The sequence below is a fragment of the Mastigoproctus giganteus genome, chromosome 1 (assembly GCF_048544385.1).
Source record: "Mastigoproctus giganteus isolate SK-2022 chromosome 1, ASM4854438v1, whole genome shotgun sequence".
NCBI classification, from domain to species: domain Eukaryota; kingdom Metazoa; phylum Arthropoda; class Arachnida; order Uropygi; family Thelyphonidae; genus Mastigoproctus; species Mastigoproctus giganteus.
Window position 1 is genome coordinate 176143103 of NC_143575.1, and position 14970 is coordinate 176158072.

Genomic DNA, 14970 nt, shown 5'->3' on the forward strand with positions numbered 1-14970 from the left:
ATTAAAAAGATTAAACCACTATTAAAATTAAAAGGACTAAAAGTTACAATTTGGATGAATACTCAAATTAAACGAAATGCACAGCTGTTTCCTTTCCTACGAGGATTCCACACGCTGTACTTTGGATTTGTGTGTCAAGCAACATGCTGCTTCCATCTGCACATTGCACACAAACACGTCAGAGTTGGCCTTTCATGCGGTCATGTATTCCTATTTAATGAAGTGGTAATTTTAAATATATCATGTGGTCATGTATTCCTATTTAATGAAGTGGTAATTTTAAATATACAACACAATTACATAAAATTATTGATCGTTGAAACGCTTGAAATGAAGCTACACAAATTCTATCAATGTGTGACGGTCTCACCTAATTTTGGATTTCTGGTCTTTTTTGCGCATGCGCCAATATAAATAATCTCTCTATTTCAGAGTCAAATACACACACAAACACTGCGATATTCCCATCCCATGAACACGGCGATCAACTGAAAAGCGTGGTCTGCTTAAAGGAAGGGAAACAGCTGTGCATTTCGTTTAATTTGAGTATTCACCAAATTGTAACTTTTAATCCTTTTAATTTTAATAGTTTTTAATTGTGATTTTAATTATTTATTATCGGAAGCAGTTTTAACTATTTATTCTGACACAATGTCTTCTCCCACTCATGGTCTTGCTGCGGTGGTTTGATATGTTTCGGGGTCAGGTTGGGCTCTCGGCTTTCGATTCCGTTGCGCATCGGATTTGGTCGTATCGCTACGAGTGAGGGAATTCATTAATTTATTTTTTTCATCTTATTTTATTCATCACGTTTGGGAGAGAATTGACTGGAAGCATTCCATGAAAAAGATTGAGGTAATCTCTTACTTTTTTAATATGTTAAAATTAAAAAAACAATTTTTTATTGCACTTCGATAGCACGTTTCATTGTACTAAGTAACTCTCCTTTTGGTGACAAAAAGGTTGCTAAATAGTTAGTTAATAATTCTAAAAAGTTCATTTATAAATTTTGCAACGAGAAGTATTTTAATAATTTTCAAAGCTGTGGAGTTGTTCTGGCAAGGAGATACTCAGAGAGCCAGTGTTGTGGTAGGGAGGTGGCTGCGCAGTCTTGCATGGCCCTCACCTGCCAGTCTCTTCTCCCCCCCAAGACTATCACTTCTCCAGGAAGTAATCATAGTCACTTCTCCTACCCTTGTCATTCACAACAACTGAAAAGACTCAAATAGACAACATTTTCGTTAGTTCCTCAGTTTTAGGCCAAGCCAGGGTACTAGAAACTTTTTCAGTTACCATAAAGCTCTCTATTTGAGATACTACACTGACAACCATTCGTGACTACGGACCCTTCATCCTGAGTGCCTGGCACTCAGTAGTTGCCCGATTTATCTTAAAAAGATACAACTAGGCATGCAATGTTTGATTATAAAGGAAGAAATAATTTTAACATGAATCTTCTCAGAATTTCTTGACCTGTCTTATGGCATGGGTAGAAACCCTACCATAGTCATATTTTACTGAATAAATAACATTTAAAGGGTTAATATAAATTATTAACAATTATTATGAGTTTTTTATAGTTATTTCATTATTATTTTCATGCAAATAAGCTTATTTTGGTTAATTTATTTCCATATATCTTTTATTTTATAAGAATAGTTTTGCTTTTAACAGATTGCATTATCCAAAACAATGAGTGACTTTGAAAAGCAGCTAGAGTTAGAGGCATTAGAAAAACAAAGGAAAGAAGGTGGAGAGTGGCAGTTTCAAAAGGATCCATATATATATGTGGATCCTACTGATGGCACAGTATATGAATGGGACTCCCAAAAGCATGCATGGTTTCCTAAAGTAAGTTATGCATTTCCCATTATTTGATAAGCAGATTTTCATTGCCTTTTGCTGATGGAATTCTTTAACTGATTTTGAATTACACTGGTATTGAAAAGTTGAAGTTATAATCATGCTTTTTTGAAATAATTGGCGAGATTATATCACTAAGTGCATAATTTATAATGAGATAAATCCGAATATGATATGATTCTATACTCCAGAATGTGCAAATCTATATATGCCAACTTTTCTGGTTTTTGAAAGATAAGTGAATTCTCCTAATCATTTGCTCTTGAAAGAGATATATTTATAATCTTACTTTATTGACAAAATAAAGAATATAATCAAACTGACTACCCCTGTTACACTTGAGTAGAGAAGGTGGGGTTTGCAGGCATTTTAAAAAAAAGGTAAATTACATGTTCAAGCACAAAAGTGAAGTTAAGCACATTAAAAAAAAATATACATTTTTTACAAATATACATTACAATTATACTTAGCATACCAAGGACATTAGCAGTTCGCTAGTCCAGCATTCTCTTTTCAAGAATACCCTCTGGATAGCTTTCTTACATCACAGATAAAGATCAATAATGATCTTTTTAAATTTTTGGGATTAATGATTTTTTTTTATTTATTTATTTTTTTATTTGAGATTTAACTGTAACTTTAATTGTTATTTAAGAATGAAGAAAATGGATTATCAAAATTTGAATCAATTGCTGGGTGTTTTTTTTTTTTTTTGGTGGGATGAAGTAACTTTTTATAGTTCCTTTCAGATGTTCTTATGTAGATCGTAAATTTGACTGCCCTCAAATTGCATCTGCTTGGCATCTAGTTTTTGCATAATCAATTTAATTTTTCTTGTGCTTTATTTTTGAAGTGTTTATGCATATTCATGGGATTTTACTTTCCACTGACAGGTGTTATCTACACAGTTTGTTAAACTGGGAAATGAATTCTTTAGACATTTTAAATGAAATTGTTACCAAGTTACAAAGCAAAAACTAGAGATGAAAAGTATGATTATCTTACCTGCAGTTTGTTTACTGAATCACCGTGGCATTGTTTCTGGATAAAACTGGTTCGTATTGGTACACTATTGCACAGTTTTACATGTTGGTGTTTTTATTTGCAGTTACTGCCAAGCCAGGTCCATTCACAGATAAAAACTAAATCTGTTGAAATATTAACGAAAAAATTTGTAAAAACTTCTTTATACCATTTGTATTAGTGTTTGTTTTTGACATTGTCAGCTTACTTATAATAATAGATCATTGGAGAACATTATTTTGCAGATAGGCAGAAAGTATATTTGTATGCAGCTCTCAACAAATTAAGTTTTCATCAATAAGAATGACTGGAATTTTTACATTTAAACAGGTCACAAAAACTTTAGGGAGGGAGCATAAATATAAACTATTTGGGAAAGCGAATAGACTGGACCTCACAAAGTTTACATTTGGTCAGCATGTTATCAACTATTGGAATGAATTGTCTACCTGGGTGGTTGAGATTGACAGCCTGATGAGGTTAGAGAGATATAGGTTGCATAGAAAGGGGGTTGATTTGTTCCCCCCTTCTGATTCTGTAAAAGCTATGTATTTTTTGGTCATTATTAATACTGTTATCATTTTGTGTAGGTGCTTTGTAACAAGTTTCCTCAATATTTCAGTACCTCAAATATAAAGCACTATTTGCATAAAAAAAAATAAATAAACCATTAAACTGACAGTACAATTATTCCAAAACTGATATTCCAATAAGCATCTTACTAAAAACTTCTTTCTTATGTTGGGAGTCCTTGGTATACAAATCCAGATTCTAGTTATTCACCAACTCAACCGCTTGGGTAATGAAATATCCATCCAGTTTTTTTTTATTTTTTTATTTTGTCTTATATGAAAGATTCATTTCTTCCTACATAGCTTCCAGACAGCAGAAGGGCAGATGGAAGAAGAATGAAATTGTTATACTAAAGTGTGCCAAGAAAATGAAAAGGGAGCCACATTCAAAACTCTAATCCCCATTTATCTTGGGACATACCACACTTTTGCCACCATCTCGAGATGACTGATAATACAAAGGTTTAAAATTCAAATTTTTGGCAATAACCCCTGTTTGTACAAAGCTCTGAGCAAGCTAAGTTTACTGTGAAATGATTAATTTTATATTGTGGAAGAACTGTTGAATTGTGTTGGTATTGTACTAGCAACACAAATAAAGAAACACCACTCATATGTTAAGACTGAGGCTGTTCCCTGCCGAAGCCACCTCCATAGCCAGGTGGGAAGGAGCAGCAGTGCGTAGCACATGCTTCTTGATTAGACTGGAGTTCGAGCCCGTCACCACCAAATACGGAGAATGCGGAAAGGTCAGGGAATGACCACACATATCCCGGAGCAATATGGCCTTAGTTGCTAGTGCTCCTAAAAAAAAAAACCAAAACCAAAATCCCTGCCGAAACAATGATGTTCTACAGCTCTTGTAACATGAGGTCTCTGTCCTCAAGTTACTTGTGTTGAACTTTCCCTACCATTAAGCAGCTCATTTGCAGTGGCTACTTACCCATTGGTGAGACACCAAACAGTGCTGAAATGAGCCATATTGGTAATGACACATTCCAAATAAATAGCAATATACTTCTTTCTCCCTTTGGGAATAATGCTTTTTGCTTTAGATGCACATGTAATGCTGAAATAACTCATGGTAAAGTGCCTTTACAGGCATTACAATTATACTTAACATACCAAGTGTGATATCAATACATTTCTGTCTGCCATTCATCAAAAAAAAATGTGTGATATCAATACATTTAGTAACAAACATGAGTTGTTCACAGCTTTATACAAAATGAGGCTATTGCTGTATGTACTTGTGCAATAATATTTTTTATCTGTTGTAGAATGAAACTTACCTTCCTTTACTTGACTTTCATTTCAATTTATTTAGTTAAAGTAAATGTTTCTGTCAGGCACATAGCCAAATTGTTGAAACATTGAAAATGTGGTGTGTGCATGAAGTTGTTTTAGCAGTATTTTGTAAAAATATGCAGTAACACTGCATCCATGAATATTGGAATAAACTGTAATTTTTCATTTCATTTCTACATTAAATGTTTTTATCACAATTGTGATAAAAAATATTTACTGTAGAAATGAAATGCAACGGTGTGCAACAGTAAGTCATATTTCAATTTTTTGCTCGAAAAATATATTTAAGTTTTTAATTTGCCCATAAATTGAAATATGTTGTTTATAACAGTGGCTTTTAAACACTTTTGATTGGCATATATAATGCTTTATGGAACTGTTTTAATTATACTGCTAGATCCAGAGTATCCCCTGGCTGCTGTCAAAAATATGTAAGTTTAGCATTAGGATGAGATAGCTTGAATTCTTGAACAAGTGCAAAATGTCTTTCAAAAAACACAACAGTTTTCTGTCTGCCATTCTACAAAAAAATTACATGTTTTAATACATGTATACCATAGTACACTGCATGTACCCTTATGTACATGTACAATGTACTACCAAAAGCAATGGGACACTTGCAGTTATGAAAAAAAAATATTCATTTATACTGTGCAGAACCTTCATGTACACTGTACTACCAAAAGCAGTGGGACACTTGCAGTTATGAAAAACAATATGCATTTACACTGTACTACCAAAAGCAGTGGGGCATTTGCAGTACAAAAAAAAACCCACTTATTTCACCTTTGGCTGTAATTGATTGCTTCGGTGTCAATTTGGTGTTTGAAAGATAAATTCACAAATGTTTACTGAACAAAATGTCACTGTAAAATGAAGCTTTTATACCAGTAATGTGTCAACCGTTACATCACAGACATTGCTGATTCCACATTACTTAAAAGAACTAGACAACTGTCTTATGTTTCACTCTCTCAAGTTTTCTCGCATTTTCACACCTGTAAAATGGTTAATGTTGAATTGTGATTTGGTGCTGCCACCCATTTGGTTCACTATAAGAATAATAACAAATTAATATTTTCAAGGGTTTGTTAATTTGAGATGTCTAATGGCTGCAGCTTGCTAAGGCCTCTTGGAATTATAGCTAGTTCCATGTTTAATTCAGTAACCATTTTTTGTTGTTTCTGTTATATGTAATCTAAACTTGATTACACAGATGGATAAGCATGAGATACCAAGTGTATGAAATGCTAACTAGATAGAGCTATAGGTGAGAAGTTCAGAAAATGTTTCTGACTACGGCTTTAAATGAATGAAAATTGCATTTTGTATCTCAAATAAAACAGCAAATTATCAGATACAGGTATGCCTCAAATTACATGATTAACACCTTTCTAGAAATTGTCATGTAAGGCAAAAATAGTTATAGAAAATAACAGAATAAGACTGGGTTATGTTCTCTTTCTGTTTTTTTTTTTTTTTTTTTACAAAAATTTCTGAATAACAAAGTTAAAATGTTATATTTCATTGAAATATAACTTTGAAATATTTGAAAAGAGCATTGAAATGTATTCTCTCAAATACCCTTTGCACCTTTTCTAAAAAAAAATTAGGTGTGTGACTTAGTTTACAAATTTTATCCAATGCTTGATATTACTCATAAGGCTATGTCCAGATAAGCAAATGAAATGCTACATTTTAGGTTGTTTAACCGAAGAACCTAAGCTAGATGATTTTGTAATAACTGAGAGGAAAGTGGAGGAGAAATTGTTGAAGATATACATAAGAAAGGCACTTGGGGTGGATGGGATCTATCCAGTTATATTAAAGGAGGTAGCAAAGGAAGTAAGCAAACCCTTAGCCATAATTATGAGAGCTTCCTTGGACTCAGGGGAGAGGTACCCATGGACTGGAGATGTGCAAATGTGACCCCAATTCACAAAGGAGGATCAAAAGGCAACACAAGTAATTATAGACCTGTTAGTTTAACTTCTGTTCCAGGGAAATTAATGGAGGCACTGGTTAAAGAAGCACTGCAGGTTCATCTAGACAAGACTTCAGATATAGCTCGGACACAGCATGGATTTGTTTAGGGGAAGTCTTGTCTGACCAATTTGATTGGATACTATGATGTGGTCACAAAGCAACAGGATGCAGGGAATAACTTTGATATTATATATTTGGATCTTAGAAAGGCTTTTGATACTGTTGCACATGAAAGACTGCTGCACAAATTGGAGCAGTGCGGCATTGGAGGCAAATTGCTGCTATGAATAAATTGATGGTTGAGTGGGAGAAGACAGAGTGGTAATCAATGGACACTGCTCTTCATGGATTAATGTTATTAGTGGAGTCCCTCAGGGTTCAGTGTTGAGTCCATTGTTGTTTTCTGTATTTATAAATGATATTGATGATGGTGCATCAGGCTTATTGTCCAAGTTTGCAGATGATACGAAGGTTAGCAGGGTTGTTAATGACACGAATGACAGTATGCTGCTGCAACAGGATCTAGAAAAGTTGAGCAGATGGGCTGAGAGGTGGCAAATGAAGTTTAACATTGACAAATGTAAAGTAATACATATGGGAAGCAGTAACCCCAGAATAACGTATCAACTCTGTGGTAATACACTAACAGTGGTAGAGAATGAAAAGGACCTGGGGTTAATCGTGCAGGCAGATATGAAGTTTTCTGAGCAGTGCAGACGGTCTGCAAGAGTAGTTCATGGTGTCTTGTCAATGATATACAGGATTTTTCTAGCAGGGATAAGGAGGTGATTATCCCCTTGTATAAGGCAGTGGTCAGGCCACACCTTGAGTACTGCATATGGGTCTGGAGGCCTCATTTTACGAAGGATGTAGAGCTGTTGGAACGAGTACAGAGAACGGCAACAAGATTAGTGAATGGAACAAAGGGTTGCTCTTACAAAGGAAAGGTTTAAGTTTTGCAGATTACAGTGTTTGGAGACTAGCCACCTGCGAGGTGATCTGATTGAGGTGTATAAAGCCTTGAATGGTTTGAGCATGCTCAGTGCTGATGGGATTCTTCTTCTTGCTCAGAATAATCACCTGAGAGGGCATAAATTCAAATTGAGGAAAGACGATTGTAGGATAGATGTGCGGAAGTTTGCCTTTAGCTAGCACGTAGTTGATTGGTGGAACATACTTCCATCTTTTGTTGTGGAAGTTGATAGCCTAAATAAATTTAAGGCTGAGCTGGACAGGTATTTGGAACGAATGGAGGGGTGAAATCGGAGCGTAGTTTTTTTTTTTTTTTTGTGATGCTGCATAAGCTTACTTTCTTGCATCGTATGCCTATGCTAATGCTAAAGAGACAAGAAACATTCTTGTTTCTTAGCATTGTGTGCAATTCATTGAAATATAAGGATAAGTGAGTTTTGATAGAACTAAAACACTGATATTGTTCACTGCTTAGTGAAAATGAAAGATTATGAGGAAAGAGATAATGAGTAAAGGCATTTTCATTTGCCGCCTTCCATTACCCATGACAGAACTCACCTCAACCACTTCATGCAGCTTGAAATTCTCTTCAAGGTGAATACTGTTTACTTATGAATTTCAGCTGTTCTGCTGAATCTGAGTACTTCAGGTATGCAATTATGATCCTTCACGGTTAGTGAAAAACTGAAAACAGTTCAGAAGACAAAAAAAACCATTTTACTTTTTCTTTTTTTTTTCTTTTTCATGTCTTTAAAAATGGGATTCACAGTTTATTCAAAGGTGAAGGGTATTTACAAAAATGAAATTGAATGCATTTCTGCATTCAGTTTCTACCTTTGAAGTCACCTTGTTCCCAACAATTACAGTAGCCCAAAAAGCTTTGAATTATGATCTTAACCTTCAACTAGGCACATTTTTAAAGTTGCAGCAGCATGCATATTGGTGTACAGAACTCACTACTCATATTTTTTTTGAGATAAATGGCAAGAAATAATTGAAAATATTATTCTTGATTCCATACTATGTTGAATAATGATACCAAAATTGTTTAGAAATAACGTCTAAAATTATTTCTGCTGACTACTTTAAGACCTTTTTGTTCGATTTTAAATCAGTAGATGACAGCTCTGTGACCAGTCAACAGTTTATTAAGCCTAAATTTTTACTCAAAAATTGGAGCCCTAAAGTTGGAGCCTTATTTGCAATTATACTTCTCCAGTGAAAAAATAATTAATGATGAGATTGGAAGCTTTTACTATACTTAACTCAACAACAGCCACGTCGGCATGTGCAAAATGTTGAAAAAAGAAAAACTAAAATTTAAACTGTCATCGAATTGATGTATGAATTTTAATATTCCTTTAGTATAATTTTGACTTTTGATCTGAATCCCCAATTTTGTTGAAATTTGAGAAGTATGTCCATAATTATTATTCATGTAATGATAGGTTTAAGCATTCATTGAGAATGCCACATTTTTGTAATAAAAATGAACATCACGGATTGGAAAAATTACTTCTGTAGGGATGTAGATGTGCAATGTTAATTTATTTTTGGGTTTGATTTCATATCTTGCACATCACTGTTTCAGTCTGAAGTGTGTTAGTTGGATTATAATTTTCTGGGAGATATTAATTACGATTACAAGTTTTTGATGAGTGTTGTTTGGTCAACTGTTGTTTGTGGACTTTATATTTTGCACAGCTGACTTTGTAAGTGGAATTCTTATGCCAAATATGGCAGTCACCAATGAGTTGCTAATATGGCACAAAATTTCTGAACACATTAGCACTTTTCCACATTGTTGTCCACTGAATGATAAAATACTAAAAAATAAAATGGTAAACTTTTTTTTAATAATTACATCAGTATGCTATATTATTGATTTTGTTTGAAGATTTATTGCCGTTTGTGATCTGATTCACATAGATTATGTGCCTCATTGTGGAAATTCAGTCAAGCACATGAAGTGGCAGAAGCATTTTTTGGCCCATACAACATGCCGATTGGCCAGGGAACACTCATGTATAGATATAGTAGACATGTAAAAAAATTTTCAGAACTTTTGTTCATTAAAATTTATATTAAAAAAAGTACTTAGAAGGTTGGTTTTTCTTTTGTAATTTATTTTAAATAAATACAAAGTACTGCCACACAACCAATATGAATAAAATGCCCCTGTGTTTAGTACGCCAAGTTAAATACCATATTACATTATTCCCATCCAGTTTCGCACAGTGTTCAAATGGAATGTTACTCTCAGCATTCTGAATACTTACGTAGTATCGCCCTTAGGAAAATAGAGAGGATTTTGGATTTTTAATCAGATTAAATGGTTAATGCAGGAACATTATTTTCAAGGACACCTGTTGGGCAAAATTTTTATTTAGAAATAATAAAAATCTAAAAATCAACACTTAGTCTAATTTTATTATCAAATTCAAAAGATAGAGCTCAAATGGTAAAAAAAACCCAACAAATAACCCAATAATAAGTGAGATAGTTCCTGATGCCTTTTAATTGAAGCACTCTGTATAACATGTGATTTGAATAACAGTAGCTGTCAGTTGATTGAGAGCAACCAATTAAAGACATTCACTTTAGAAAACATGCTTTCGGAAGCTGTGTCAAATTACCCTGTGGTTTGTATAATTAATGAAATTTAAACAAATATGGTACTTTAAGTAATTTATAGTTTAAGTAAAAGTTTCAAAGGGTTTTGAATTTGTGGTATTAATGTATTTTGTTATTAGAATAAATTCATTTTTTAACTTAATGCACAACTTGCTTTTTATAACATTTACTTTTTCTGTGTTAGCCGTCTCATTCAGCAAGTACATAGTGTTTACTGCCAAGTGGCACCAGAGTCCCCCCCTGGTGTTGTATACTGTGTCACAGTACAAACTCTGTAAAATAACCCTAGGGGCTCACATTTGGTGAGTATGGGCTTGGCACACCCAGGGTCCTGAGCTGGATATCATCATTCTTCTTTTTCCTTGGTGATTCTCTCTCTCGGGGTAATTCAGAAATTTTTTTTTTTTTTTGGCTGGTGTAGCATAAGCCTCAGGCTTCCTTACACCATATGGCTAATAATAATAGTAATAATAATAATAAAGGCAGAGATAGCATGAGTTTTAGTGTAGTGTTGGGTTATGTTGCCACTTAGCTGCTGGCCCCCAGAAATCAGAGTCCCCCATTGTCTGTTCACCACAAGGAGGTGAGCCAGGTTGTATGGTGTGAAAGGGTCTCTGTCTGGGGCGAACCCTGGCATCACCAAATTTTGCCAGAGAGGGCCCCTAAAAAAAAAAAAAAAACCCACAAGTTTTTATTGGAAAGGAATGTAGGGAAGACAGTTGAGGAGGGAAGGAACAGATGAATGAAGAAAAGGTGGATTAGAGAAAGGCTACCTGGGAAACAGAAGTTAAAGGGGACAGAGGGGTACTCCTATGGGGTGGGGGACTGTTAAAAGCAGAGGAGAATTTTGTTGTGGTAGAGTCCATCAGATGAAATGGTTGGAGTGGGAGCGAGGAAACAGATATTAAATGGGAGTAAAGTCAGAGCCAGGGTGCCCTATATGGGGGAGGAGATCACACTGTAAATGTACAGTACTTCTCTGTTTTGAATCCCACACTGGCCAGGCCAGCTAAAGCCAGTGTGCAGATCCCATGCCATGCCTCAGGGGAAAGGAAGAATGGCATCAGCAAGGCAGGAGAGCTTTCCAATTGATTGTCCCCCCCCTGCAGCCGAATTGGAACAATTCAGCAAGTACATAGTGTTAGGGTCAAGCGCCACCTGTGGTTTCCCACATCTGCGCTATATGTACACTGTGAAGAAATACAAAACACTGTAAATTCCAGAAAAAGTGTAGTGTGTTGAATGTGTAGTATTGTGTTGGGTTCTGTTGTGTGTCCTGGCATTTGGCCGTGGGATCAATAATGGGACAACACGTTGCCTGCACACACCACTAGGAGGTAGCCAGGCTGCCCGTTATTCTCTGGCAGGTGTCCATCAGGGTCGCCTGAGCTTCCTGAACGGAGACCAATTAAAAAAAAAAATAAATAATAATAATAATAAATATATATAACGAAATAAATTAAATAATAAAAAAAATAATGATAATAAAAAATAAAATAAAGAACAATAATAATAATAAAAAATAATAATAAAATAAAAAAAATAATAAAATAAAATAAAAAATTTAAAAAAATAATAAAAAAAAGTACACTGAAATTACATAATCACCAAATTGTTCAGATACAGGAAGGGGAGGGGTAAGGCAAAGGAGTTTGAAAGATTGAGTGAATAAGCTGGCCAAGGAACAGGCCTTCCTTGTCTCATTCAGTAGTGGAGGAGTTACTGATTTTGGAATGTTATAACCATTCTTTGCAAAATTGTGGTGGTGTATGCTATCTTGTTGAACCAAAACACCCTAGTTTACCTCTGATAGCGAGGGTATCAGTCACAGTTTTAATGTGTTAAGGTAACTGTTACTATCTGTTCAGCAAAGAAGAATGGCCAGTGCACCTTATTAGCAATAATAATAGAAAACACATCTGCTGGGACATTTTAGAAACAAATATGTTATTCAACAATAAAATTAGTTATTTTACACTTTTTTGTCTGCTGTGATATGTTGAAGTAGTTTCGTTTCCACTTGTAAGAACAAATAACCTTTTCTCGAACTCTCGTGTTTTCCGAAACCCACGTCACTCAGCAACTAAACTAAAATTGCATAACCACCATAGGAAGGGAGAGGGAAGGCAGGCTCAAAAAATGTTCAAACATGGTTGTTTGAACATTGTTCAATTTATGAATGACAAGATACATAGATTTTTTTTATTGGTCCAGAAACAAAAGAATTGTAAAGGTGCTCATTATTGCTGTATCCTATGAGTTTTCCATTGCAACAGCAACTGGTCTGTAAATGATTGATACCATACACAAATGACATGCTCACTTTAAGTATTTTTTTTTACTTTTACAAATTTCTCATTTGAATATTGACCTTAATATTTTGTGAAATGTATGTATGTACACAACATGCTCTCTCATGCTGAGACATTGTCTTGGTGATAGGTACTTAGCAGCACACATGGTTGAATGCAGTTGGACTTTATTAGTTACAAAAACCTTTTTGCATTTGTCTACATGTAATTTGCTTTTCAGTGTATCTTGGTTTTGTCATAAATTTTTGAAATTAGAAAGATTGCTTTGGATTATTATTTATTTATAAATCCTCAAATTTATCCATATAACATTACTGTGATATGTAGTTAATTATGGAAGTTATAGAAATCATGCTAAAATTAATTACAAAAAAAAACTATTTACTACACACTCCATTTTACAGCTAGATGAAAACTTCTTGGCAGCTTATCATGCTAATTATGGATCCAATCAAGGTGAAAGTACTGCTGCATCTGCAGCGCAGAGTGGTAATAGCATTACAAATAATCTAGTATCTCAGAAGCCTGGAACATTTTCCCAACTTCAGGCCAGCACAGACAGATCTGCAGAAAAACGTAAAGCTAATAATGAGCCTGGTAAGTAAAAATAATGATCTTTCAAAAATTTAATTATTACAAAACACAATAGTAACAAAAAAGTTAAGAGAATTATGATGCTATATAGAAATTAAAGAAGGCATGTTTTTGTTTGCTTTTTAAACAACATAGGTATTTGGGGACAATTACCCTTTCCCCTCCTCTCCCATCTCTGCATGGTCCATTGCTTTTTGCACCTTGCATAATCCAAGCACCACAGAAATCTGTATACATTGAATAGCTGCTAACCCTCCAAATTTATGAAGGAGACATCTTTTTTGATTCCTTCTCCATCTCACTATCCAAACAGTACTGTCTTTTTCATGTAAAATTATGGTTTTTCCATTGAATTCAGAATTTTCAAAATCTGACAACTTCTGCTTAATTTTATTCTTTGTCTCTAATTAATGAATTGGCTATCAGGTAATGCTATTCTGTGCATGTGTACATGCATGCACTAAATTTGATTTAACATAAAAAGATGCCAAAGAAAAATATGTATTTAAAAAGATGTATACATAAGATGTTCGATGTATTATAAAATCTGGCTATAAAAAACTGAAAGGATCTGAAATTCAGACATTGTTAAGGTGTTTTTTTTTGCTGACGAATTAGTTCCCCAAATTGAATTACATTGAAGTTAAACAATGTTTAACTTAATGCTTTCAAAAACTCCATTAGTAGCTTTGTATTTAAACATTTATTCTTTGCAACCAGCACTTTCAGTTGCCATAACAAAATAAATTCATTGTGGTCTTATTCATGATAGAAATTCTGCTTGCTGTCAAATTCCACAGTTTACCGAATTTATTTATTTAATTATTTTGTATTTATTTATTTATTTTTTTGAAAAGTTACCTTTGTATATAAACACAGTCATTAAAACACCTAGGGTGAAATGCTATGCTATGATCAGTTTGTCATCTATCAACCTAAATGGCATTTGTGACATTTCTCTCTGCTCCTCTTTCATTAATCTTTAATAATTGTTGTTGACAAAGAAGGTGGCCTTTATTAATTTGATAAAAATGGAGGGCAGTGTTTTGAATCATATTTTTGAACTTTAATTCTATCAACAGTTCAGTTAGAGTTGTCATTCTATGCATTTATTCGCTTGTGAAATAAATTTTTATTAATGGTTAGTTAAATCTACTGCTTTCTAAAGTGTGGGAGAATACTACCTCTGGACTGTATCGTTTGCTGACATGGAAGTAAAAAAGCACACAGAACAAAATTTATTTAGGGCTCATGGAAAGCTGTTCCCAGGTGTTTATTATTATCACTGTATTCATTATTGTTGCTTTTCTAATTATGTACTGTACAGTTGACTATTCAGTTAATATAACAAGCATGTGTGTGTACTGTATTAAAAGTATTTGATCATGGCTACAGAAAATTTTGTCCATTCTTGATTTCCACTTTCTTCTGATCTTCAAGGGTATAATCAGCCAATGATGCCGTGCAGATGTGGGGATCATCCAGAAAGCCAAAAAACTCTGAAAACTGGTTTGTTTTCTATCTCGGGTTTGCCCGATAAATTGACATCTGCATATTTATTAAACTCTATTAGAAAAAACATAGGAAAAATATGACATGAAACTTTTTACTGTTATATTTGTAATCAGCACATACAAATTAACAAAAAAAAAGCAAAGCCTTACTTTCACCCATATTAGCAAAAACTTTGTTGACCAGTGTTATTA

At 34.1% G+C, this 14970-nt stretch overlaps 1 protein-coding gene across 2 annotated transcripts in view; it reads left to right on the forward strand.

Annotated features, from left to right (window-relative positions):
- The window catches only part of barc (RRM1_TatSF1_like and RRM2_TatSF1_like domain-containing protein barc), a 98372-nt gene that overhangs the window by 17485 nt on the left and 65917 nt on the right, over positions 1-14970 (forward strand). For both annotated transcript variants that reach the window (XM_090383164.1, XM_090383157.1), the window contains exons 2-3: positions 1675-1851; positions 13075-13267. In XM_090383164.1, coding sequence (XP_090239290.1) covers positions 1693-1851; positions 13075-13267 — 352 coding nt within the window. In that variant the 5' untranslated portion in view covers positions 1675-1692. The remainder of the gene's footprint in view (positions 1-1674; positions 1852-13074; positions 13268-14970) is intronic.